This window comes from Myotis daubentonii, chromosome 8 (genome assembly GCF_963259705.1).
Source record: "Myotis daubentonii chromosome 8, mMyoDau2.1, whole genome shotgun sequence".
NCBI lineage: Eukaryota > Metazoa > Chordata > Mammalia > Chiroptera > Vespertilionidae > Myotis > Myotis daubentonii.
The window spans coordinates 42,236,315-42,259,790 of NC_081847.1; the positions used below are offsets into that span (position 1 = coordinate 42,236,315).

The following is a 23,476-nucleotide window of genomic DNA, read 5'->3' on the forward strand; positions in this document are numbered from 1 at the left end:
CCCACCCACTGGGCAGAAAGCAAAGGTTGTTCTTGGCTTCTATATCAGTTATCTGTGGCCACAATAATGCTACATTACACAGAACCACAAAACCAGTGGCATATAGCCACGAACATTTATTCTTACTCAGGAGTCTACGGATCAGCTGGGTGACTCTGCAATTCCAGACCATGTTCAGGTGGTCTTAGCTGGGCTTGCTCCTGCGCCTACAGTCAGCTGCTGGGGCCACTGACCCACGCTGGCCTGGGCTTGTCTCCTACTGGCCAGGCAGCGTCCCTAGGGTGTGAACAAAGCACACTGCTTTCTGAGGCCTGCCCTAGAACCGCCACACTCACGGCTGCCACATTGGGTTAAACAAAGCAAATCACCAGGCCAGCCCAGATCCACAGGAAAGGTGAACAAACTCCCACTTGTGCTGGGAGGAGCTGCAGTCACATTGCAGGGGGATAGTTGTTAGGAGGGAAGAATTGGGGCCAATTTTGCAATTAGTCTGCCTCAGTTCCCTCCTCGGGACTGCTTTGCCCCCTTGGGGACACCTGCTTCCTGTAAGCCTCAGTTCCCTCTGCTCTCTCCTCTCCACGCCTCTTCTTATTCATGCTAAGGAGCAGAAAGACTGCAGAGAACTAAATCAGCCCTCTTCCCCAGGGGAAGGGGGCAGTCATCTGCCAAGGGTTGGCCTTCAACAGACCTGATCAGTACCAGCCAGGAAGTGTCGGGGGTCTAGGGCTGAGGGCAGCAGGTCTTCCACGGATCTTGAAAACAACTCCAAGATAGGTCCTTCTCTGCCTGAATCCCATGCTCAGGGCTGATCATTTCAGCTGACATCTGTTTGCTGGTGAAGGGGGATTCCCCTCCTCTCCAGGGACTCTGACCCTCGCCTTCCTGTGGGCATCTCTCTGGCCACAGCCCTGGGGCACCAGGTGTCAGGTGAAGTGTGGTTTCAGGATCACCCCCAGCCTGCATCTGCCTCATAGAGCCAATTAGATACTGTCTCCCTTACACAACACACACACACACACACACACGCACACGCACGCACACACACACACACAGAACTGAGGTCACTCCATCTGTGTCCAGACACAAGCCCTTCCAGGGAAGACCAAAGGGGAAACCGAAACCGAGGCAGGCAGCAGGCAGGTACTAGCCCTCTGCCTACCCCCCCACTTTGCTTCTCCCCACCAACAGATGCCCTGGCTTCCAGCAACCCTCAGCATGCAAATACCAAAAGACCTTTGTCATAGGAGTGAAAATTAGTGGTGGGTGGAAAGCAGATGTTCTGGCAGGCTGGTTACTGACCTCTGTGGTCAGCATCTGGGCTTCTCCCCACCTGCAAGTTCAAGGACAGCAAAGTACATCATGTTTTGAGGCCTCCTAAACATTTTCCTCCATTCCTGGGGCTGTCCCTCACCATCTTGCCTCTCTTCAAATCAAGCCAACCCCCTTCTGAAGTGAGTCCCCTTGGCTTTATAACTTTGCCTCATGCCCAACCACACATCTTCATGCTGCCCATATATGGGTGCTGGACAGACCTGTGGCCATTTACTCTGGGTGCTTGAGGACAGCTGGGTTCCTGAAGATGCCCGGGAGTAGCCTGACCATGTCGGGGCCCTGTGGGGGGCAGGAGAAAGGGTCAGCGCTGGAGGCCACTTGTCTCTCTTTCCTGGTTTGGAAAGATCAGCTACAGGGAGTGGCACATCCTTGAAGATGCACCTTCTTTATCCCATTTCTGACCCTCCGAGGGAGGAAAGCATGGTGGCCAGGAGGGAAGAGGCAAGTTGGCATCTCAAGATCTTGAGGGAGGGGGCTTCCCTCTTATTTCACTCTGGGAACCCAGTGTAAAAAATGTGTCTATCCATGACCCTGAACCCTGGATTCCTCAAGCAGTAACTGACTGACCCTTTGTTCTTAACCACAGATGCCTCTACCTGTGTATATCTCCCTGCCAGTCCTAGGTCCCGGTCCACAGGAAACAGGAAACAGCCAGCATTCTCAATCTGAGCTGATGCTTTTTCTGCCCCAAAGGGGCAGGGATTGGGGGACAGGGAAGGCACTGTAGCTTGGGCAGAGAGCTTCATTGGATAAACAAATGATTTCTCCTAGTCTTTAAAATAGAAGCAAGCTCTCAAACCTCCGTGGCCCACATAGAGACCACTACCTGTGGAGAGGAAGGGAGGGTAGGTAGCTGAGGGCTCTCAGCATCCACAACCCCTCCTCACCATCGTACAATATTAAGTATCAACCTATACATGCCCTTCTGATTTTATTCTACAAGAGGGAGGAGAAGTAGATCCAAGTGGCCTCACTTTTCTAGTGGCAGAGCCTTCCTGGAGTAGCTGGAACCCGGCAGTGATGGGACCCATCCACACCAATGATGAGCACCCTCTATCTGTTGGGTTTTTAATGCACGTTCCTGGGTTTTGGGAGCTACTTGGGATTTTCCTAACTCTTTAGAAGTGGGTATCTGACTGTAGAGTATAATTTTTTTAAAGATTTTTTATTTATTTTTAGAGAGAGGAAAGGAAAGGGAGAAACATTGATGTGAGAATGAAGCAACGATTGGCTATATCATGCACAGCCCCTACCAGGGATGGAGCCCACAACCCAGGCATGTGCCCTGACCAGGAATCAAACAGGCAGGCAACCTTTCGGTGCACAGGATAATGCTCAACCAACTGAGCCACTGTGGCCCTGTGTTTTTTGATTGTTTATTTTTGGGGTGTATTTTTTCTATTCATTCAAGTATTTACTGAGCAGCTAGGGAGATACAAAGGTGTTTAAAACATGGTCAAAGAGGTGAGGCAAATGAACAAGTAGAGTAGAAAGAAAAGTTCACTGAATCACAGCAGCCAAAATAAACGCGCTTTAGGAGATCAAGGTGAGATTGCTTTCAGCCCGGAATGGGGCATGGGTGGGTGATAAGTCAGGAAAGGCATTGAGATTAAAATAGAAGACTTCAGTCTGGACTGTTGATGATGCTCAGCATGGACTATATTTACCTCTCCTTTTCCTCTTTCCCCATCTTTGGGCTTAATTTACCAGTAGTGCCAGGATTATTTAATGAATTTTTTTAACACTTGCTTTGCATTTTTGCTTTAATGCCTTCTACAGAACTAGGTGCTTTCAGTGTTTTAGGAGTTTTTGTTTGTTTGTTTGTTGCTGGTTTTTTTTTTGAAGGATTCTTGACTGTTTGATCTTGGTGTTGATGGTTTTGAGTCTTTTCCATTCTGGTTTGATCTTTGTGTTTGACTGGAGTATCTTGTGCAAATTTCTTTACTGGAGATTTTTCTTCAGCTTTTTCTTCTTCATCCTCATCATCTTTTTCATCATCATCTTCATTAGCAGCAACTTTTTTCTGTGAAACTTTGCTAGCACTTTCAAGCGCAGAACACATTCTGGATATACTTAGAGGTTTTACATCCTCCTCTTCATCTCCTGACTCTGCATCTTCCTAAGTGCTGTGCACAGAGATGCACGGGCCCTGAACCGCACTTCAACCATAAGACCACAGGGGGTGTTATTTCAAAGCCACCAAAGGAAACCGTGAGCTGTCCAGACATTCTCAGGGTTGCAGTGTGAACTGTCATTGGACTGTCTTCGCAGTTCATCGCCTCTGCTTCAGCAATGTGCAGTGCATCCTTTGCACCAGCCCCTAAGCTGGCCGCTCATAAAGATAATTGGTGCTCCTTCTCATCATTATCCACCTTAAAGTGATCATCTTTGTCAGCCTTGAGTTCACAACTGAAAAGATAGTTCTGGGGCCTCAGAGGGCTCATGTCTACATCCATCAAATCTTCCATGGGGTGGTAGCACGCATTTAGCAGGGAGAGAAGGTGAACAGAGATAAATGACTTCTGTTCCCCAGAACAGACGCATAGGACGAAATCGCACCAGGGAAAACTCTCCCTTATTTTCCTTCAGCCCTTGACCAACTAACTGCTTTTGTGGGCAAGAATCATGGGGTGAATACTGTTAGTGTTTGTTATTTCTGTAATTGTCAGAAGTGGTGGGCAACCTGGCTCTTTGAAACGTGGAGAAATAAGTACCTTGTAGCACAAAAAAATATAAAAAGGAATTGTGGATGGCATTGTCAGACATAAGAATTGGGCAGGTTATGTATCTACTGCCTCATTATTTTGGGCTCTCCAACTGGTGCATTTGCAGACCACAGGCTACTGCCTGGCATCCGGTGGCTTTGGGCAGCTCTTGGGGAGGCATACATGGACCTGTTGCTCTGTTCTTTCTCTGCAGTTTGCTGTATTAAGCCTTTAACATTTTCTCTTAAGTTTTATATGTGTGTATGTGTGTGTATGTGTATGTCTGTGTGATCTTCTGATACTCCATATATAATCTTCACGTATTACCACTGATAGGACAATGTGAAGCTGCCAACATTGTCTAAACACTCCATTAAAAGCACAAATAAAGCATCATCTGAAGAATGGTCAGTATTAGTATGAAAATTGAAGGCTGTTTTGTTAATCCATAGGAGCATGAATTGACAGAGGGTCTCTGCCAATGTTTATAGATGAGACCTGCCCAGAGTTGGTTATCAGGGGGCCTCATCAGAATCCCACAGATGAAGGCTCGGTACCAGCTGTCCCAGGAGGTTGGGCAGGAACAATAGTCTGAGGACCTGAGGTGGCAGTGTGCTTAAGCACACCAGCTCCCATGTCTCCCAGGGGCCCGAGGACGTATGTAAGAGTACAGATTCCAGAACCCTGCCCCACACAGTGGGACCCCCAGAGCCTTGTGCCCAGAGCACAGGGGCTGTTTCTATAGAGAAAGATGGAGATACCGAAGGACTAGATTCTTGCCCTGGGTCTGCAGCAAATTTGGAATGTGATCTCAGGTCAATCCGTTACCCTCTGGGTCTCCATTTATTTTGTTTTAAAATGAAATAATTCTGCCTGGTTATCTTCCTCAGGATTGCTGGGTTACTCCAGTGAGAGGGAGGGTGGGAAGGAAGCATCCATGTAATGTTACTCACATAGGCCTCTATAGAGGTGAGCGTCATTATTTCCGTCATTCAGGTCAGGAAGACAGGCACTGAGGGGTTAGGGAATTTGCCCGCGTCCCATGAAGGAGCCCAGATTTGGAACTTTCCATTCCTTCAAGGTGCTCCTCTGAGATTTTAGAAATCAGATAGAGGCGTGGTCCTCAAACTGAGGCATGTGGACCAGCAGCATCTCCTGGGAGCTTGTGAGAAATGCAGATGCTCAGGCCCTGGCCCAGGCTGCCTGCGTCAGAGTCTGCATTTGAACGAGTTTCCCAAGTGATGCCTGTGCACCTTAAAGTTTGGAAGTACTGTTGTGAAAGAGTTGAGATTAGATGAGAGAGAGTACATGTGAGAATGAGATTATGGCAAACATGCATCATTCAACAAAAATGTAAGGTCCTCACAGGGATGAGCAGCGAAGAAATCTTTACTGGGAAACCTGTCCACTGTTTCAGCCCTTTCTGAGTTCCCTTCCAGGGGGAGCCTGGTCTGAGAAGTCCAGACCTCCCAAAAGAACAGGCTTTAGATGGAAACAAATGTGTGTGTGTGTGTGTGTGTGTGTGTGTGTGTGTGTGTGTGTGTTTAAAATTCAAAGATAGCAGGATTACTTTTCTTTTTCAAAATGAAAGAAGGAAAAGTCAGGAAGAAAGAGTTTAACAAAGCAAAGTGTCATCACTTTTCATTTATGTCAGGAGGGATTCCTTTATGGGAGACAGTATCCAGCATCCACCAGGTAGGGTGGACGGTTAGGCGGGGGGAAGTTTAGTTTCCAGACTATCTTTCCAATGACGGTTGGTCCTCGGTATGGAATCCTAAGACCCATCAGAGTGAAGGCTGTTCCCCTGGCCCTCAGCTGACATTGGAGAGCGGCCCCTACGAATGCAACCAGCTTGAGGAGTATGGAAAAGCATCGGGCAGCATCCCGAGCTGCTGGTCTTGGGGGAGCATCAGTCTGGCACAAAGAGATTCTCAATCTGGGGCCAGAATGTCCTGCAGGATCTGCTTCAGGGAAGAGTGCAGGAGGCTGTGCCTCTCCTCCTTGCTTCCTCCAATGAACTCTGCTGAGGCTGCACAGCATCCCTGGGCGAGCTGGGATTTCTTACCGGTGACTTTTAACACGTGTTCTCATGTTGAAATTTGCAATATGTATGCGCTGCGTTATTTAACCCTTACAAGTCACTTTTCTGAGACCAAATCTGTTTGTAAAGTGTACATTCTTGAAAGAGTCAGGACACCACTTGTCATCAGCCTCCCAAGCCTTCATTTACGTTCATGGCCCCAGAAGGAGCCAATCGGGAATATCACACAGACCTGATCCCGGCCTTTGAGAACTCGTCCGGGAAGGCAGACTTAGTGACACATAAATTAATGTCCTGGCTGCAGATGTCAATCCAGATGTGGGGTACACATCTGCTAAATCAGAGACTGTATATACTAATTGACATACCAAAGACCCTGAGGTCCTGTCATTTTATCTTGGGGTTCTTCCACCACCCTTAGCCCTGATCTTCCTGTATTGGTGTCACTTCAGACTAGCCAAATTAGAATAAGCTAAACCAATTTTTTCATAGTCTTTCCCTCTCCCTCCATATTTTTTTCTTAAATTTTCAAAAGTCTGGAAGAAGGGGATTTAGGTCAGGATGATACCATCATTCTGTCACTTCTAATTTCATTCTGTTAACAGTTTTTTGAAACATGTAGGTAGAAGCTTTGATTTTGAAACATCATGCACTTTTTAAGTTTTGACTCCCAACAGTAAAATTTCAGATCAGTTGTAAAAATTCTCAAGAGTGAATATGAAAGAGGAACTGCCTAACCAGTCTCCCCTAGAGACCTGGAGTCCTCACTCCCTTCCCAGCCCCCTGATTTCAGAGTTACAGAAATTTAAGCAGGTGCTGGGAGTGAAGGCGAACTGGAAAAAACAACTGGTTCCAAACCAGACTGGAAAACAGCCCCGCTGTCTTCTCCTTTCTCCCTCCGCACACTGACTGATGCCTTCTGTCGCCTGGAGATGAACTGGGGAAGGCTGGTTATTGACAGCTGGGCAATTTACACAATAAAGTTTAACAGTTTACATCCCCTTGTCTGACTTTGTCGATGTTTTCAATGGATCACCTTCTCAGCAGCCAGGACTGACTCTCTCCTTCTTCTCTCTCTTTCCCTTCCAGCATGCAAACGCAAAGAGCAAGAACCAAACAAAGACAGGAACAATTCCCAGAAGAAATCCCGCCTGGTGTTCACTGACCTCCAACGCCGAACACTCTTCGCCATCTTCAAGGAAAACAAGCGCCCATCAAAAGAGATGCAGATCACCATTTCCCAGCAGCTGGGCCTGGAGCTCACAACCGTCAGCAACTTCTTCATGAACGCCCGGCGCCGTAGCCTGGAGAAGTGGCAGGACGACCTGAGCACCGGGGGCTCCTCGTCCACCTCCAGCACTTGTACCAAAGCCTGATGGAAGGACTCTTAGTTGGGCACAAGTCGTTTCCAAATGAGTAAAACACATACCAAAAGAAAACACAAAGGAAAAGACACTGGATTCTTAGCTGGGGCCCTTCACTGGTGATTTGAAAGCACAATTCTCTTGAAAAGAAACTTCTAGCTGTAATCATAGGCCAGGTGTTCTTTTTTGTTTTGTTTTTAATGGCTATGGAGCCCAAGTGAAAGCTGGAAATGAATCTCTTTGAACCGGACTTTGTCCTCTGAGCATGCTGAGCATCTCAGGAACCCAAATGGGGCCTTCCTGGAGCAAGTTCATTTCAGTGTAGTGTCAACCAAGCTCAGGATTGCTTAAAATGTCAACAGCCCCACTTGCGGGGGTTTTCAACCTCTTGCAGTCAGAGTTCTCACCAGTAACCGTGGGAATTCCGCCTGAGTTTGGGCTCCCAAGATGCTACTTTAAAAGAAGACTCTAGCAACCAGAATGACCTCATTTGATTTCCAAGTGCTTAGCCACATCACACCACATACACCAAAGTTCACAGCCATAACATAAAAAACATCGGATATGATAATTACTGAGCACAAGTATTAAATATGAAGTTAAAAACAAACAAACAAACCCAAGGACCTGTTTTTCCAACTCAGGCATCTTTTCATTGAATGGTTTTGAAAGATTTAAGTTGGTCCAGTTTACAATTTTCTTTTCTTTACCTCCTGTAAATCTAATATGGTCTTGGATCCATCAAAACAACAAATCAGTTCACTTGAGCTCAAAGTATCAAGCACAACAAAGATAAACAGAGAAGAAAGGAAGGTTTTGGATTCACCACCTCTGGATTTTCAAGACACCGATTGGGAAGTGATTAGGGAATCATTGGGAATAAGGCTTCAAGCACATTTTGCAGTTTGCTACAAATTCTGTTTGTACATAATGCAGACGCACACTCAGGAGGCCAATTTAACTGTTATGGTACATGGAGCAAATGCAGCATTTTAAAAGATCTAGATTTTTTTAGATCATTAATGTATCCTTCTTGGTTGTTAGTTACCTGGTTCCTCCTATTGTGCATTCTGACCACCACGTAAGTCATTCTCACTCTTTCAGATTTGGGTTGTTCTCTCGTCCATCCCATTGGTAGGGATGTTTTCAGTGTTTTCTTACAAGAAAAAGATAATCATTCAAACCGCCATACATGTTATGCATCTAGTCCTAAACCTCTTCCATTGTTAAGTTGTCCTAGAAAAACAGCTGAATAAAACTGGAGAAAACACAGCACACCAAAGAAGCAGAATACTGCAAACCAAAGACATTTATTACTTGCCATTTTCTAGCCTAAATATACTGTGATTACGTTTAGAAATCAGAAAACCTCTGCAACTCCAAATGGCAGCCAGCTCTTGCATTTGGCTCACCATCAGGCTGAGCAGACAGGCTATGCCAAGGACATCAGCCAAGCCACCCAGGGAGTGGCTGTCACCTTCCAACAGCAAGCAGGAGAGCGCCCACAGAACTCTGGGAGATTGCGAAGGTCATGATGTGCATATTTACCAGTGAATGGCCCCAGGTGGGCACCATGGGGGTGTTCAAAGCAAGCCAAACGCTGCAATGATTCTTTACAGACACTTGAGACTGACTTTTTTTTTATGAATTACTTAATCGAAACCAAAGAAACTTTTTCTGCACCTACTTCTGCAACAAACAAAACTGTCCCATTAAGGTGAATAAGTAAATACGTAAATCAATGAAAATCACCACCAAGAAGAAGGAAGCACGCCAGAAAAAAAAATACAGTGAGACACACTGTGTTCAAACAGACCTCTTGGGACATTTTTTGGAAGCAGATTTGAAAGAAAGGGTTGAGACAAGGATGGAAATAAGGAAAACGCCTCAGTGGCTGCTGCTTCATTTGACAACTCACGCGGGAATCTTAAAGTTGAAGATTGTCTTTAATTTGTGCCTATGCAGTTTTTCAAAAGAACACGGAACAGAGCAACAGAAACCTCAACAGCTACAATACCAAAGATGAGGATTTCTCACACCTTTTGTTTCAGTTCATTATCTCCTCTTGCCTGGCTAACATACTAATAGTACCATTGATCTGTATAAAGGTAATCAATTTTGTTTCTGAGCAACGAAAGGAAAGGGTCATTTATTTGATTTTATTGTTTCCCTTTCATCTTGTTTTATGGCTTTCTACCCTAATATGGAATCTCTCAAAAGGTTCTATGGACTCCAAGTTTAAGATGTTGGCATAGCGACCGACTCTCTTCTCTCTGCTCCGCAGAGTGGGGAGAATGGTAGTGTCATTTGAATGTTCTTTGCTAATCCCTTAGATTTAAGGTTCCTTCTTTGTTCAGTCTCATCATCAGGGGAGGGGAGGGGAGTGAGAGTCAGGGTTAGGGGTCTTGGTGACACATCCTCGCCCGAGCCACAGAACCAAAGAGTTTATAGAGGAATTGACAGCCTCATTTGATTGCTACATCCTAACAGGGCTTCATTTGGGGGTGGGGGGAAACATGTAAAAATAATTGCCAGTTTCTACTTTTCTATTAGCTTTTTAAAAATCAGCTGTAAAGTTGCATTTCTAAAGAAAGATATATATATATATATAATATATGAACACATATATAGACTCAACTTGACATTGGTAATAACCCCAAAATTATTGCTGCCCAAATTCATGTCTTGTTTTTATCAAGTGTTTCATTGATTAAGTATTCAGTTCAGAATTTTGCTCATTTCTCATGCCATCCCAGAGTTTGTTTACCATTGTGGATGACTTGGAGTATTCACATTTCTGTGAAAATTCCTGGCAAAGGTTGAAAGTCAAGTACAAGCTTGATAAGCTGTTGATAAATGGACCCATAGTGAAAATGAGTTTTGTTTGAATTTGGAGTCATCGCTCATCTATGCCTCAACCATATTCAAGGTGGTGAGGCCCACCCGCCCCAGAACTAGGCCGGGGCCAGTCAGGTGCTCGTCTTCTGGGAAGGCTCCATGGTCCATTCCCACCACTTACGGAGATGAGGCCAGTCCAGAAATCGGTTCTCCAGGAGCGTCCCAGTCCCAGGTGTTCTAGATCCTCCTCGGTGAGTAGATCTACCAAAGGGACTTCTCAAAGGGGAAGTACCTCCCATGGCAGTGGGTTCATCAGGTTTCCTCAGGGTGGTAATGACCAAATTGCGTAGACAAGCCTGTGTATAACCACAGCTGGCTCTGGGGTAAGGCAATGGTGTTGTTGGGGTGGGGTGGGTCTCAGTCCTGGAGAGAAAATACAAAGCAGGGTCCTGTCCCTGGGAGCCCCATTGTCCCTTGTTCCACTTCTCACTCCCACCGTGGGGGTCTCCCTTCTCAGTGGCAGCAGCCATGGAGCTGTGACTCTCCTGGACTTTTGTCATTCACCCTACCTGGACTTTTCCGTGTCTCTTTGTCTCTTGCTCATACTCCATGTCTTCTTTGTCAAATGACCAAAAAAGAGTATTATTTCAGCAGGGGAACGCTCCATATTGGTTGATAAAAATGAATTTCAACTTGCATATTTCCAAATGATTCCTTGTGACTTGTGGCCAGTGGAAATGGTTATTCTATCAAGAGTAGATTGAGCAGCCAAGCCTGCTTGGTTTGATTAGTGATTCTTTGGTACTCTAATCTCAGCATTTCAGCCTCTGCCATCATCGGAAGATGTCTACTCCAAAAGAGCAAAAATCTCTTTGTGGCCTGAGATTTCAACATTGGCCCAAATGAGGGGTAGTCACATACACCCTCTGTGTTCCTGGTGACCTGAGGAAGAGGTCATAATGTAAAAAACCAAGAACTCCCCTCCAAGGACTTTTCATAAACATCTCACCAGAGAAATGTGTGTTTTAAAAAATTATTTACATACATACATGAATACATGTGTGTATCCATATATTTATGTATCAAAATTGTAAGCCCTACTGAATTTCAATTTGTTAAAAATCTGAAAGGGAAAAAAATCTCTACAAATTGAAAGGTAATGAAATTTGACCCATGAGTTTCCTCAAGCATTTTTAAATCTTACTTTTAAATTAATAATTTCAGGAAAAAATAATTGTTTGGTCATGTTATAGTTTAGGGTCCTTTTCTTCAATCAAAAAAAAAAAAATTCCAGGCATGCCTCAGCCATCAGCAATGGAAGGGACAGTGTGAAGGGACAGTCCTGAACCAAAATTCACATTCTTGAGGCACCAGAAGTCCAAAGGCTATTGAGTGGAAAAACACTTTTCTTTATTCTTTACTTGTGTGTTCAATGTGATTTTGGTTCTGGGAATATAATTCTTTTATTCCAGGAATTTTTTATTAAGAGCCAATATTTTTTGAAGGAAAACAGCAACAATAATAAAAACTCAACCCCAATAATAAAGGCTTTTCCAAAATGTAAAATAGTGTGTACGTTGTACCATGTACAGGTACTGGCGAGAATGAGTTGGGAAGGGACCAGCCTGACATTTTCTCCGGAGAGATGAGAGCAGTGGCTCCGTAGTATCTCTTTTCCTGCAGGCTCTTGGCATTTATGGACTTAGAAAATTTAAGCTAATTTTCATTCAGAGCTAAAGTAAAATAAAAATTAGGAAGGCAAATCTGATACACACAGGTATATATACATATGCATGTTTGTAAGTCTAACAATGTATTTCAGAGCCAAATATAAATACCTTTTAAATGATCAATCATTTTACCTTATCTATGCTGGGCACCCACCTATTAATGCCAATAAATTAAAGTTGAACAGATTTTTTAAAATCTTTACCACTGGATAGGGTCAGGAGGACACTTCCCCACTTTTGAAAATATTGGTAGAATTACACAGGTGTCTGTGTGAGTGTCATTGCTATTGTGTCATGACAATATACTTTGCAGTGAACTTGGATTTTCAGGAAGTTGTATAGTAAAAGTTTTTAAAAATATAAAAAGAACAGGCTGGGATCCAGTGTTATTAAAGAATAATGAACTCTATTAAAAAGTAGAGAAAAAGAGATGATACATATGGTCCAAGTTTATACCAAGACCCAGACACAAGTACTGGGAACATAATTATCATGATTCCTAACAGATCAGAGCTGATTTTTTGTTGTTGTTGCTGCTGATGTTGTGTGATTTGGACTTGTTAGCCTAACCAGGAGGAGTGAATGGGAAAACGGCAGATGCAGAAGGGAGAGAGCTGGTGCCTATAACTTTCTGATACTTACCTGCGAGACTGACTAGCTTAATAATTTGGTACCTTTCACTAAGACCAAGTCACCGTAAAAGAGCAGGAGATCCTAGTTATCGAGAAGCTTACAAAATTCTTACTAAAGGAAGAAGGGGCACCTGATTTGTAAGAATCTCAGAAGTTAATGACATTGGCTTTAAATATGGATGTCCCAATGCCAATTTTCTTTTCAAAAATACCCTTGATATTTTTCTTTCCAGGGGCAGGAGAGAGAGAGGGTTTGTTTATTTGTTTTAGGAAGTCTCAGAATGCGTTATAAATACAAAAACAATTATTAAAATAAAATAGAGCTTCACGTAGGTAGACACAAAGCTTATAAAGGAGGCTGATGGGCAATTGCATGAATCCCACAGGACCAAAAATACTCCTTGTTCTCAGATACCAAAATGACTGACAGTCTCGGGCAAGTTAAAACTGGAGCCCGAGCTTTCCTTACAGGTCTTTGAGTTTGCCGACTGGAATTAGCCAGCTAATACCTTTTTAGTCGAGATAATGTGTATAGGAAAAAACACATTGCCCCGAGTTTGGTCATCCCATGGAAGTCTTCCACTCTGCCCCATCTTTTAGCAGCAGACATTTCAAATAGCATAAACCTTGGTAGATACGTTTGCCTCAAGTTCACACAGTCTGTCAGCTTGGATGTATGCAGGTTTAGATACATCTTCTGACTTGTATTCTCATGATGTCCTGATAGCCACACACATTACCTATGCGTGTCTAGACTGTGCACAGATATGTGTGCACAGACATCTCCATACACATCTACTGTCATCTGTTACAATAAATAAATTTTAAATGATCATTTAACATGCATGTAGTACATCTACAATGTACATTGTTTTCATTATTTATTGTAACACGTAAAACTCAAGTTCAGGGGGAGAAAAGTATCCCAACATCTTCCTTGTGTGCACTTGGAGTTACCTTCATTTGGGCACATCCAAGATAAACTCAACTTTCAAGAAACCTTGGATGTTATTTAATCATCTGTGTAAGAATGATACATATGCTTGATTACTTCGGTTGAATAGCTTTATTCTGGATCTCTCATAACTAAAGCTAAATCCAAAGACCTGAAAAGGGACAAAAAGAATAAAACAAAGAAAAAGAAGGAAAAAATAGCAAAAGAAAGTGCAAACTAATAGGGAAAAAGTGGACTCTGGTTCCCAGGGCTGAGACAATGGTGACGTGGTATTGTGGGGGCTGCGCTAGCTAGAGAGGGGGAAGTGGTGATTATTTTTCCATGCTTGTCACATCTAAATGGTCTTTCTGAACATAAGTTTTAGGGGTTATAATTTCCTGCTTTACTTTCATTTAGACTATTGAAAGAGGTTAATAAATGTTGTCCATCAAAAAAATGAAGACAGTCAAAAGAAACATTTTTTTTTTCTTGTCTCTTTGGGTTATGACCCAACCAGCTATGTAATTAATTTATTTAATTAGTCTCTAGTACAGAAATGTATAGGATGTGGGTAATTATTTAATCATCCTTCCTTAGTTTGATTTTACTCCTTGTGCTTATTTATCAAAATCTAGACCAATCTCTTGAAGGTTAGTTTGCTTTATAAAGCAGTGAAATTCTGTTACAGACAGGGAAGAAGCACAGGTTACAGGAAAAAAAGAGAAATCGAGGTCTGTTTCCTTCTTGAATTAACTTTGAAAATAGTTTAAATAACAATTATTAAATTATTTAATTTAAGTTCGCAGCCTCACCTGGTACCAGGCAAACTTCACCTTTGAATTATTGGGGCCCGCAGAGCCTTCCTAATGTAATTTATTTATTTAACTTATTCAGCATCTGTGAAAGGTGCACTGTATAGTTTATATTTTTTATTTAAAAACAACAGAGAGCACTATAGTTTGTTTGTGGTCAGAACAACAGAGCAAAGTCTGTGGACAAGCAATGACTATTCAACTTGAACCTGTGCATTCAGAAAACATAAGCCGAGACCCTGCTTCACCAGCCTGGATTTCGGGGCTTCTATACAGAAACTGGAAAAATACATTTTAAAAAAGCATAACTGCAAAAAGAGAGAAACCCTTACACTAGCTGCTTCCAAGAATGAACTCTGTGTGTGTGTAAAACAACAAAACAGAAAAGGAAAAAAAAAAAAAGCAGAAAAAAGAAAAAAAAAGGAAAAACTTTCTATTTCTAGTGAGAACCAAAGAAGGCTACCTCACTGACTTTTTCCATTTGTAATTTTAATCGTGTTGAGACACCAAAGATACCAAAGATTTCTTTCTCTGTGCGGTCTGCATTTTGCTTGTGCTCTTTTACAATTTTAACTATTCTCTCTGATGTATGGTATGTACAGCCACAGCTCAGATACCCCAAAGAAAGAATTATCTGTGCGACGACGGCTGCCAATTGGAGAAGGGATATTTTCTGTGTTTCTCCCATTTGTTCCCCATCCCTGCCACATGTTCAGGATGCAAATTCAGATGTTGCTATAATTGGGTTCCTTAAATTCCAATGCCAAGTGGGTGAAGAAGTCTGGTTGGAAGTGGCCTTCAGTCCTAGCCCTGACCTTGTCCTTACTATGGAGTTAAAACAGTAAAGATTTCCAATTACTGGACCACAGAAACTCTAACCATTAAACAGTAGAGCTAGAAGGGACCTTAGAAATCATTTAGTCAACACTTCCCTTCCCCGGAGGCCTGGAGGAGTTGAAGGCTATGTAGAGAGTTGAAGGCCCCCTGCTCCAGTGCTCTGCACTTCCTCTGCAGGAGACAGGCCACATGTTGGCAAAGAGCAGGGTGGCAATCCTTCAGCAATGAGTAGGGCCTGGGCTTATCACTTAACATTTTCAGTGGGTAAAAATAGTCAGAGGCATTTCAGTGTGTGTCTTGTTAGAACCTCAACAGAAAGTCCCATATGGTCAGTTGCTATAAAAGTGGCCAGCCTTGAAATATCAGGGCCCATCAAGAGGTTTTTGCCTTGGAAGTACACATTGATCCGATGTGATCACTATTGAAGTTCCCCATTACAAAGTGTGCTATACATACACTTTCATTCAGTGGAAAGAGAGAGTTTGTTCGTGGTCTGTTGAGTTTAATTATTATGGATATTTTAGGTTAGTATCAGAAAAAAGGAATTTGATCACCGTTTGTACAGGTGACATTTACTAGTAAGCTGTTCAGCTTTTGCCTTTTCCTCTTGAATTGTAGGTGTGTGTTTATATTTCATTTCTAGGCCAACTATGTACAGAATTTGTGAGAGAACATTAAGCCTTACGTCAAGGATTATTTATTGTAAATGAAAGATGACCCCAAAATTTCAGAGGAATAGACAAGCCAGTTAAGAAATGATTACTTAAAGTTCCTTCTCTCTTCCCTTCTTACTCATGAAATTAGTCTTTTTTTTTTTAATTGCATTACATGATTCAGTCACTATTAAGGTCCATTCATTAGTGACTTGCATGTTGGCCAATGAATCATTCTCAGCTTCTGAGCAAATGGGTCTTAGACATATGCAAAGACCCACCTTTCATCTGTACAGCTCTTTATTGAACACTGGTATTTTGCATTTCACATAGAGATGTGGTTACCTTTGAGCTTTTAAAGGGACCATTTAGACAAAGAAGCTAAGAAGGAAAAAGACCAATCAGCGCATGCCTCGAGAAAGAGTAGCTAGTAGAGGAATTTAGAAGACAGATTGACCGCCTTTAGGAGACTCACTTATCCCCTTCCTGTGGTTTCCTAGCACCACACTGATTTGCAAACGTTCCCTCCTGTCCAGACAAGCTGAAAGCTCAACCTTCCCCTATACGTGGCAGGCTTGTAGGGCCTTCCTTCCAAACAGCACATTGCATTGGTTTCCTTCCCCAGTTCCTGCTGGTGATAGAAGTCTCGGAACACCTGGGAGGCACAACAGAGATCTGAGCACTCAGCAGCAGAGTGCTCCCCTCTAAGCAAACACCACCTTCCCTGCCTTCCAACCACCGGGCCCCTGCAAGAGGGAACCTAGAGAGAGCGATGGCAGCCTGAACACAGAAAACATCCCCAATTGGCAGACCCCTCCTCAGCAATCTCCCCTCAGCCTCATGCTTCACTTGCAAAGTGTGACATAACCACGGGACGAGTGCCTTGCTTGAACCAAAGCAACGATTTAGCCAGTCTGGACCTCTCTGTGCTTTTTTTAATCCTTCCTGTGAATACCTCAGCTTCAACTGGGCCTCCATACAGTAAATTGGTGGGCTTATTGTACTGTGGTGCTTTGCAATGCAACCCTGCAAAGAACAAGATTTGTACTAATACCAAAGGTTCTCTCTGTCTCTTCCTTCTGCTCCCCGTCCTCCTCCCTTTTCTAGTTCTTCACGGTTCCAAAGCTTTAATACGAACCCTGGGCATGTTGGCAATGCAGACCGCGCAATTCCTTACCGAATTTTCTCAGATATACCTCATAGATAATAGTGTTTAGAGTAATGTTATTATAGCGTATGTAATAAATATTCACTGTTTCTTTTGGTAACTGTGATTTAAAAAAAGAAAAAAGAAAAAAAAAGCTTTATACGTTTTAGGTTGTGCTTTTGTAATAGATGAAAAGGTGCGCTTAAAAAAAATGTATGTTCTTTTTTTTTACCCCCTTTGGATTTTATTTATTCTTGATTGGGGAAAGTTGCAGAATGAGCCCAAAGTTTACAGTTTCATATTTTGCTGAAGAAACAATCTGTGTTCATTTGCTCTGTTGAAAAAAATTATTATTTTCTACATTTGTGCTACTTGGTCTGAACAATTAATTGTTCTGTGTTAACAGTGTAGTATTATAATTAGCAACTGCCAATCAGTGCTATAAGTTTATGCATGAGGCTAAAAAATTAGCAGTGTGATGCATTGTGGTCTTAATAGCAACATTTCATTTTGAACTAGATCTTCCTTCCCCTTTGGTTCAATGGACTTTATTTATGCATGGGCGCCAATTGTTTGTTAGCAGTTGTGGAACAGTTGTGTATACATTAAACTGTGAAAATGTACACAGTTCAGCCTCAGGCAGTGGTAATATTGGTTTTCATGGGAGATGTCTCACCTCAAAAATACCTTTACATCTGTTGGGATTTCAAAATGAGTCAGTTGAACTGGGTTCAAATTTTATGAGACTGGTCATTCCAAGTTTGAGTTAGCCAACTTGTTGTCCACAACTGGGATCCTTGTGACACAGCTGTCTCATGCTGTGCAAGAGGGGTTTGGAAACAAGCATTGAAAACAACTCAACTCTGCATTTTCAGTCTCCACAAAAGGACATTATTTTGGCTTTATGTTCATGACCTCAGACCTAACTAGCCATGTGCATGGAGATGTGAATCCATCCAGCTCTCACCTCTCCTGACTCTCTGTTTGGGAGTGGCCACTTGGATTATGCTTGGTTTCTTCTAGTATTTTGTTGTCAGGTCAATTCCCAATAGAAATTCAAATGACATCTATATCAGTAATTATTCTATGGCTTTTTATTGTTTTGTCCATTCTCCTGGACAACTCCACCAACTATTCCAGTGATTTGGGCAAAAATAGATGACCATTCCCTACAACATCACCTGTGCGGCCATCTCGTGGTACTTCTTCCCTAGAGTCGAAGAGGACTCTAACTTGCTCTTTCCTGCCCAATATTACGACATCTATCCTAAATGGGGAGTGGAAGAAGTTTTGAATCCCTGTTTCAGAAAACCATCCTGGTTTAAACTCCCCAGTTATCTGAGGCTCTAGATCTCAAAAAGTATTTTTCATTTGCAAATGAAAACTTGTTCTTTCTTATATTTCGGTTCTGAGCAAACTTGTTCTTTCTTATATTTCGGTTCTGACCCCTACTCTCAAGTTTCATACCTATTTCCCAAACCAAAATGTTGACATAAAGCCAAATCAACTGCCAAGCACACTTTGCATAGGAGAGTGCAGCCCAGAGTTGGGAAAGCAGCAACCTGCTATGCAAAACATTGGAAACCACCAACAGCAGAGCATTCATATTTCCTGTTGATGAGACAACGCTGGGAATTCATTTTCCTTAATAACACAAAGAAACTTTTTTTGGCCTTATACAGTAGGTGGTGATAATGAAAGCTTTGTAATAGGTGGTCTTTTCCCCCACCTGATTAACCTGCCAAAGATGGGAATGGATACAAGAATTTTAAGTTGGCTTTTGTAAGACAGTTAATGATTGTAATCGTGTTTAATCTTCCAGAAAACTTTATGTGTTCTTCCTCAATAAACCGAATCAATTACTTGTTTCAGTGAAGTTCTCACACTCACAAACCCACAAACTATTCCTCTTGATGCAGGTATTGTAGTATCTACAAGGTCCAAGTGCATTTTCCATCCAAAGTAAACAGAGGAATGTCTGAGACATGAAGGTGCCCTGCCCTTTTTATTACAAGCAACGCACGGGTCTGGTCCGCTAGGATTTGCCACGAAGTCTTGTCATATGAAACTCGAGGTATATTTTGTTATGCCATCCTATGTCTTTTTTTTCTTTTTTTAGACTTTGTGGAAAGTGATATGTTGAATCAAGTGTAAGCTGAGTTTTCCAGACAACTGAAGTAGCTACATCGTGAATGTTATTTTGTTATTAAAGGGTTTTTACTCAATGCTTTGTGCCCGTGGGTGTCCTTTTCCTTGGAGACACAGAACTGTGGGATTACCTCAGTGTGGCCTGGATTTTGCTCCTGCTCTCATGGTGGGAATGTGGGCCCGGCCCGGGAAATAGAAGGTCATGGGGGGGTCGATGTTGGCGCTAGGAAGAGATCTCCATAACTATCAGCTTTAAAGAGAGCTGGGCCCAAACTTTCCAACCTCACTCTCTCTTGACCCCAGCACTTCTCCAGAATCCCTTGGCCTTGAGCACATGCCAGCATGAAGGCAGGCCCCAATTCTTACAGAAAAGGCAGGAAGAGAACGTAGTAATCCTCAGGCTTCTGTGGCCCAGCAGGCAGGCACCTTCCCCCAGGCTGGGCTCCACCAGCCAAGGTGTAGGCAGCCATCTGTCGACTTCCCCTGCGCCATCGCTGTGGGTGTCTTCCTCCCCCTTGACTACAGCAAAGGGTCCAGGTCCCCACAGTCCAGGGGCCTCTTCCAAACCAGCCCTCATCACACTTCCTGTGCATTCTGGCTTAGCTATTTCATCTATAATTTGTGCAGAGGATTGGAAAACAAAGCAAGGCCTGGATGGGTTTTTCTGTGATTTTGTTTTTAATTTTTATCTTAGCTAGTCCCAGGTCTTTGATCTGGAAAAACACAAGAAGGAAAAGGAGACCTCACTGCCGCTCATGCCTTGCCACTCTCTCCGGGGCCATGCACACTGCACATGCTGTGGATCTTTCTTAGGGGACAGGCCGAACCACAGATACTCAGCCAAGAAAATGGTCCGTCAATGCCTACTTTACCGCTGTTTGAAAGACCTCTTCAAAAAGCTGTACAGCTTGGGGTTTCTTCCCATTCTCTTTGCTTTGTCTCAATTCGGCATTTAGCTTAATTTAAGAGTCAGTTTGCTGTCCAGGGAAGTTTTTGTTTGTTTGTTTGTTTTAATCCTCACCTGAGGCTAATTTTCCATTGATATTTAGAGAGAGTAGAAGAGGGAGGGAAAGACAAAGAGAAATATGATGTGAGAGAAACACATCAATTGGTTGCCTCCTGCACGAGCCCCGACCAGGGCCCAGGCCTGCAACCAAGATATGTGCCCTTGACCGGAATTGAACTCGGGACCCTTTGGTCCACAGGCTGATGCTCTCTCCACTGAGCCAACTGGCTAGGGCAAGGGGGGAGTTTTGTTTTGTTTTGTTTTGTTTTGTTTTGTTTTGTTTTGTTTTGTTTTGAGATTATGACAGGGAACCTGGTGAGAAAGATTAAGTATTCAAAGACTGTTGGCTGAGTAATTGTATCATTAACAGATACTTCCTTGAAGCTAAATCATTTCCTTTCTTTACTATGTCATTTTGTGTTACAAAAGCCTAAATGGTACCAGCAAACTTCTTATCACGAAAGGCTATATGGCATCTGGCAAATTGGAATTCCTGAAATAAGAAGACAACCTTCGCACTGACAAAATGATAACATCTGAGCTTGGCAGGCAGAGACCGAGATGGTAACAGGCATAATCTTTTGTTGTTGTTAATCCTTACCCAAGGATACTTTTTCCATTGATTTCTAGAGAGAGTGGAAGCGAGGGGGGAAGAGAGAGAGAGAGACAGAGAGAGAGAAGCATAGATGTGAAAGAGACACATCAATTGGCTGCTTCCTGCACATCTTCTGACTTAGGCCAGGGATTAAGTCTGCAACCCAGGCACATGCCCTTGACCTGGAATTGAACCCGGACCCTTTGGCCCACAGACCCACGGACCATCCAGGGCAAAAGGCATAATCTTGGCTCTGGTTTCTCTTCCAATTCATATCTCCAATCACCAAATCTTATTCTCTCCCCACGCCCTTGCCCTGCTTCCAATCCTAGAGTTCTCCAGTCTCTTCTCCCCTGGTCTAGGTGCCAAAGAATTTCACGGGCAAAGATAATTCAGGGTTGACCAACATTTCAATTAATTCTCTTCTTTACCCTTTGCTTTTCTCAAAGAAGCTGTGTTTCTGGACTGTAGAGAAAGAGCCTGGCCTTTTTTATGTTTCCATCCTTCCTCTTCTGATCTTTTTTCCCATGTTAACATTTTGTTAGTACAGAAACTGTAAATTCTTTCTTGGTCAATGAATTCTTACTAGAGAAACCATCCTCCCACCAAAGTGAGAACATGTTCCAGCATCTTTTCTTTCATTGATTGTTGATCTCCAGATTGAGTCCGTCCTTTTTAGTTCACATGCTGGCCTGTGGGCTTGAATCCTTGCTTCCAATCTGGTAGTAACTTTATAATTTTAAAGAGGACTAAAATGAGGGAAGGGAGGAAGAGGGAAAGAAAAGAATTTGCCCCAGCTCTGTTTAAAGTTTAAAATGGAAAGAAGAGAGCCTTTAAGCCCTGGGGAAATGGCTGCACGGTGGTGAACCTTCCCTGTGACAGCCCATGCTCTGCCACATGGCTTCTAGGCCAGTTCTTCCAGAAACCCAGCCATTAGTAGAAATCCAGCACCTTTCCATGGGTCTCTATCCAGATTCCAAGGGGACAAGAGATCAAAGTCACATGCACATCTCTGGTCCCAGTTCCTGGCTTTTACAGATGTTACTTCCAAGAAAATCATAGTGGGGGAGGGAACCTTAAACTTTCATTTTTTAGTCAATCTCTTTGACATCACCTCTCATATTTAAAATCAGGAAAACATGCCCCTCAAATTGCCATTCACTTCTGTTTTGAAAAAGAGAACCCTAGTTCATCCACATTCTTATTTTCTTTTTACTCTGAGCTAAACTTCCAAAGCATAGTATAACCTAGATTTTGCCCCATCTCAGACATGTTCAGTCAGACTGTGCTGAAAGATTTCCCAGGGATGGTCAACGAGGAATATATTCAGTGGCTGCCCTGAAATTCTGCTGGGGATGAGGATCACATACCATTAGCAAGGGGGCTCTTTACCCTCTGATAAGCTCCCAGTTTGGGGAAAGATCTCTTTGAATTTTAATTGCATTTTCAATTTGCTTAATTCACACCCTGATGTTTTGTCTGCAACACTGCTTACACTGGATTCTTTCTATTTTTATTCCTATCATTAAATGGTAGTGCTGTAAATTCTGCAATTAATGTCAAATAAACTGCTTTCATTCATTGACCATGGCTCAGTCGGCTTTTTTCTCTTTTCATGCAAAGGATGAAGCATCTTCCCCGTGCCCCCCGCCCCCCCCACAAACTACATCCCATTGTAGTTCCTTAAAGGACAGGAAAGTTGTCTGCTTGGTAGGACTGCAACCTCTTCCCTCTGCCAGGATGCAAGGCAGATTTTATAATCAAATCTCTCATTCATGCTAACCATCACAAATGGTTAAGGATGTCCCCGTAAGACTGCCTTTTTCTTAACCCATTAAAACTTTAGAGATAACTTATCCTAAAATTATCCTTGTACAGATTTCAAATGAGCTCACATGCGCTAAAGCAAAAAGAGGATCACACTATTGCCACCATATAGAATAATCAAGAAAAACAAACAAATTTGGGGCCTCCCAGGAATCTAAGCTGTGCCACAAATTAGTTATATGGCTTTGAGTAAGCCATTGAACTCTCCGGGCTTCAGTCTCTCCAACAAGGCTAGGTTGGGATAGGTTATGTCTAAAGTCCCTTCCATTTTTTTGTCAAAAAGTATTTTGAAGATATTTTTATTTTTAGTATAGGTCACATCTTGGCTTATTATTTTCTCTGAGTTAATACATTAAAAAATTCTTTTATTTGCTTTAAACTTAAATATCCCCAAGCTTCAAAGGAGTTCTATTAGGTAAATTTTGGTCTATAATTCAGTTCATGAAGTACTAAGTGCCTTTATTCTAGACAGTGGTTTTCAATTCTGAATATACATTAGATTCACCCACAGAGCTTTTTTGTTGTTGTTAATCCTCACCTGAGGATATTTTTCCATTGATTTTTAGAGAGAGTGGAAGAGAGAGGGAGAGGGAGGGGGGAGAGAGAGGGAGAGAGAGAGAGAGAGAGAGAGAGAGAGAGAGAGAGAGAGAGAGAGAGAGAAACATTGATGTGAGAGGGATACATCAATTGGTTGCCTCCCCACACACTCTGACCAGGGCCAGGGATCAGCTGGGGATCGAGCCTACAAACGAGGTACGTGCTCTTGACCCCAGGACCCTTCAGTCGGCAGGCTCACCCTCTATCCACTGAGCAAAATTGGCTAGGGCCCAGAGAGCTTTTAAAATATACTGAAACTTAGGTCCCATCCAACCAAT

The 23,476-nt window shown here is 42.9% G+C and overlaps 1 protein-coding gene and 1 pseudogene across 1 annotated transcript in view; one reads left to right on the plus strand and one right to left on the minus strand.

The window, feature by feature from the left end:
* The window catches only part of ONECUT2 (one cut homeobox 2), a 67,217-nt gene extending 44,858 nt beyond the window's left edge, over positions 1-22,359 (plus strand). The window contains exon 2 of the mRNA XM_059706188.1: positions 7,168-22,359. Coding sequence (XP_059562171.1) covers positions 7,168-7,454 — 287 coding nt within the window. The 3' untranslated portion in view covers positions 7,455-22,359. The remainder of the gene's footprint in view (positions 1-7,167) is intronic.
* Positions 3,017-3,800, minus strand: LOC132240288 (nucleophosmin-like; annotated as a pseudogene).
* Positions 22,360-23,476: the final 1,117 nt, after the last annotated feature.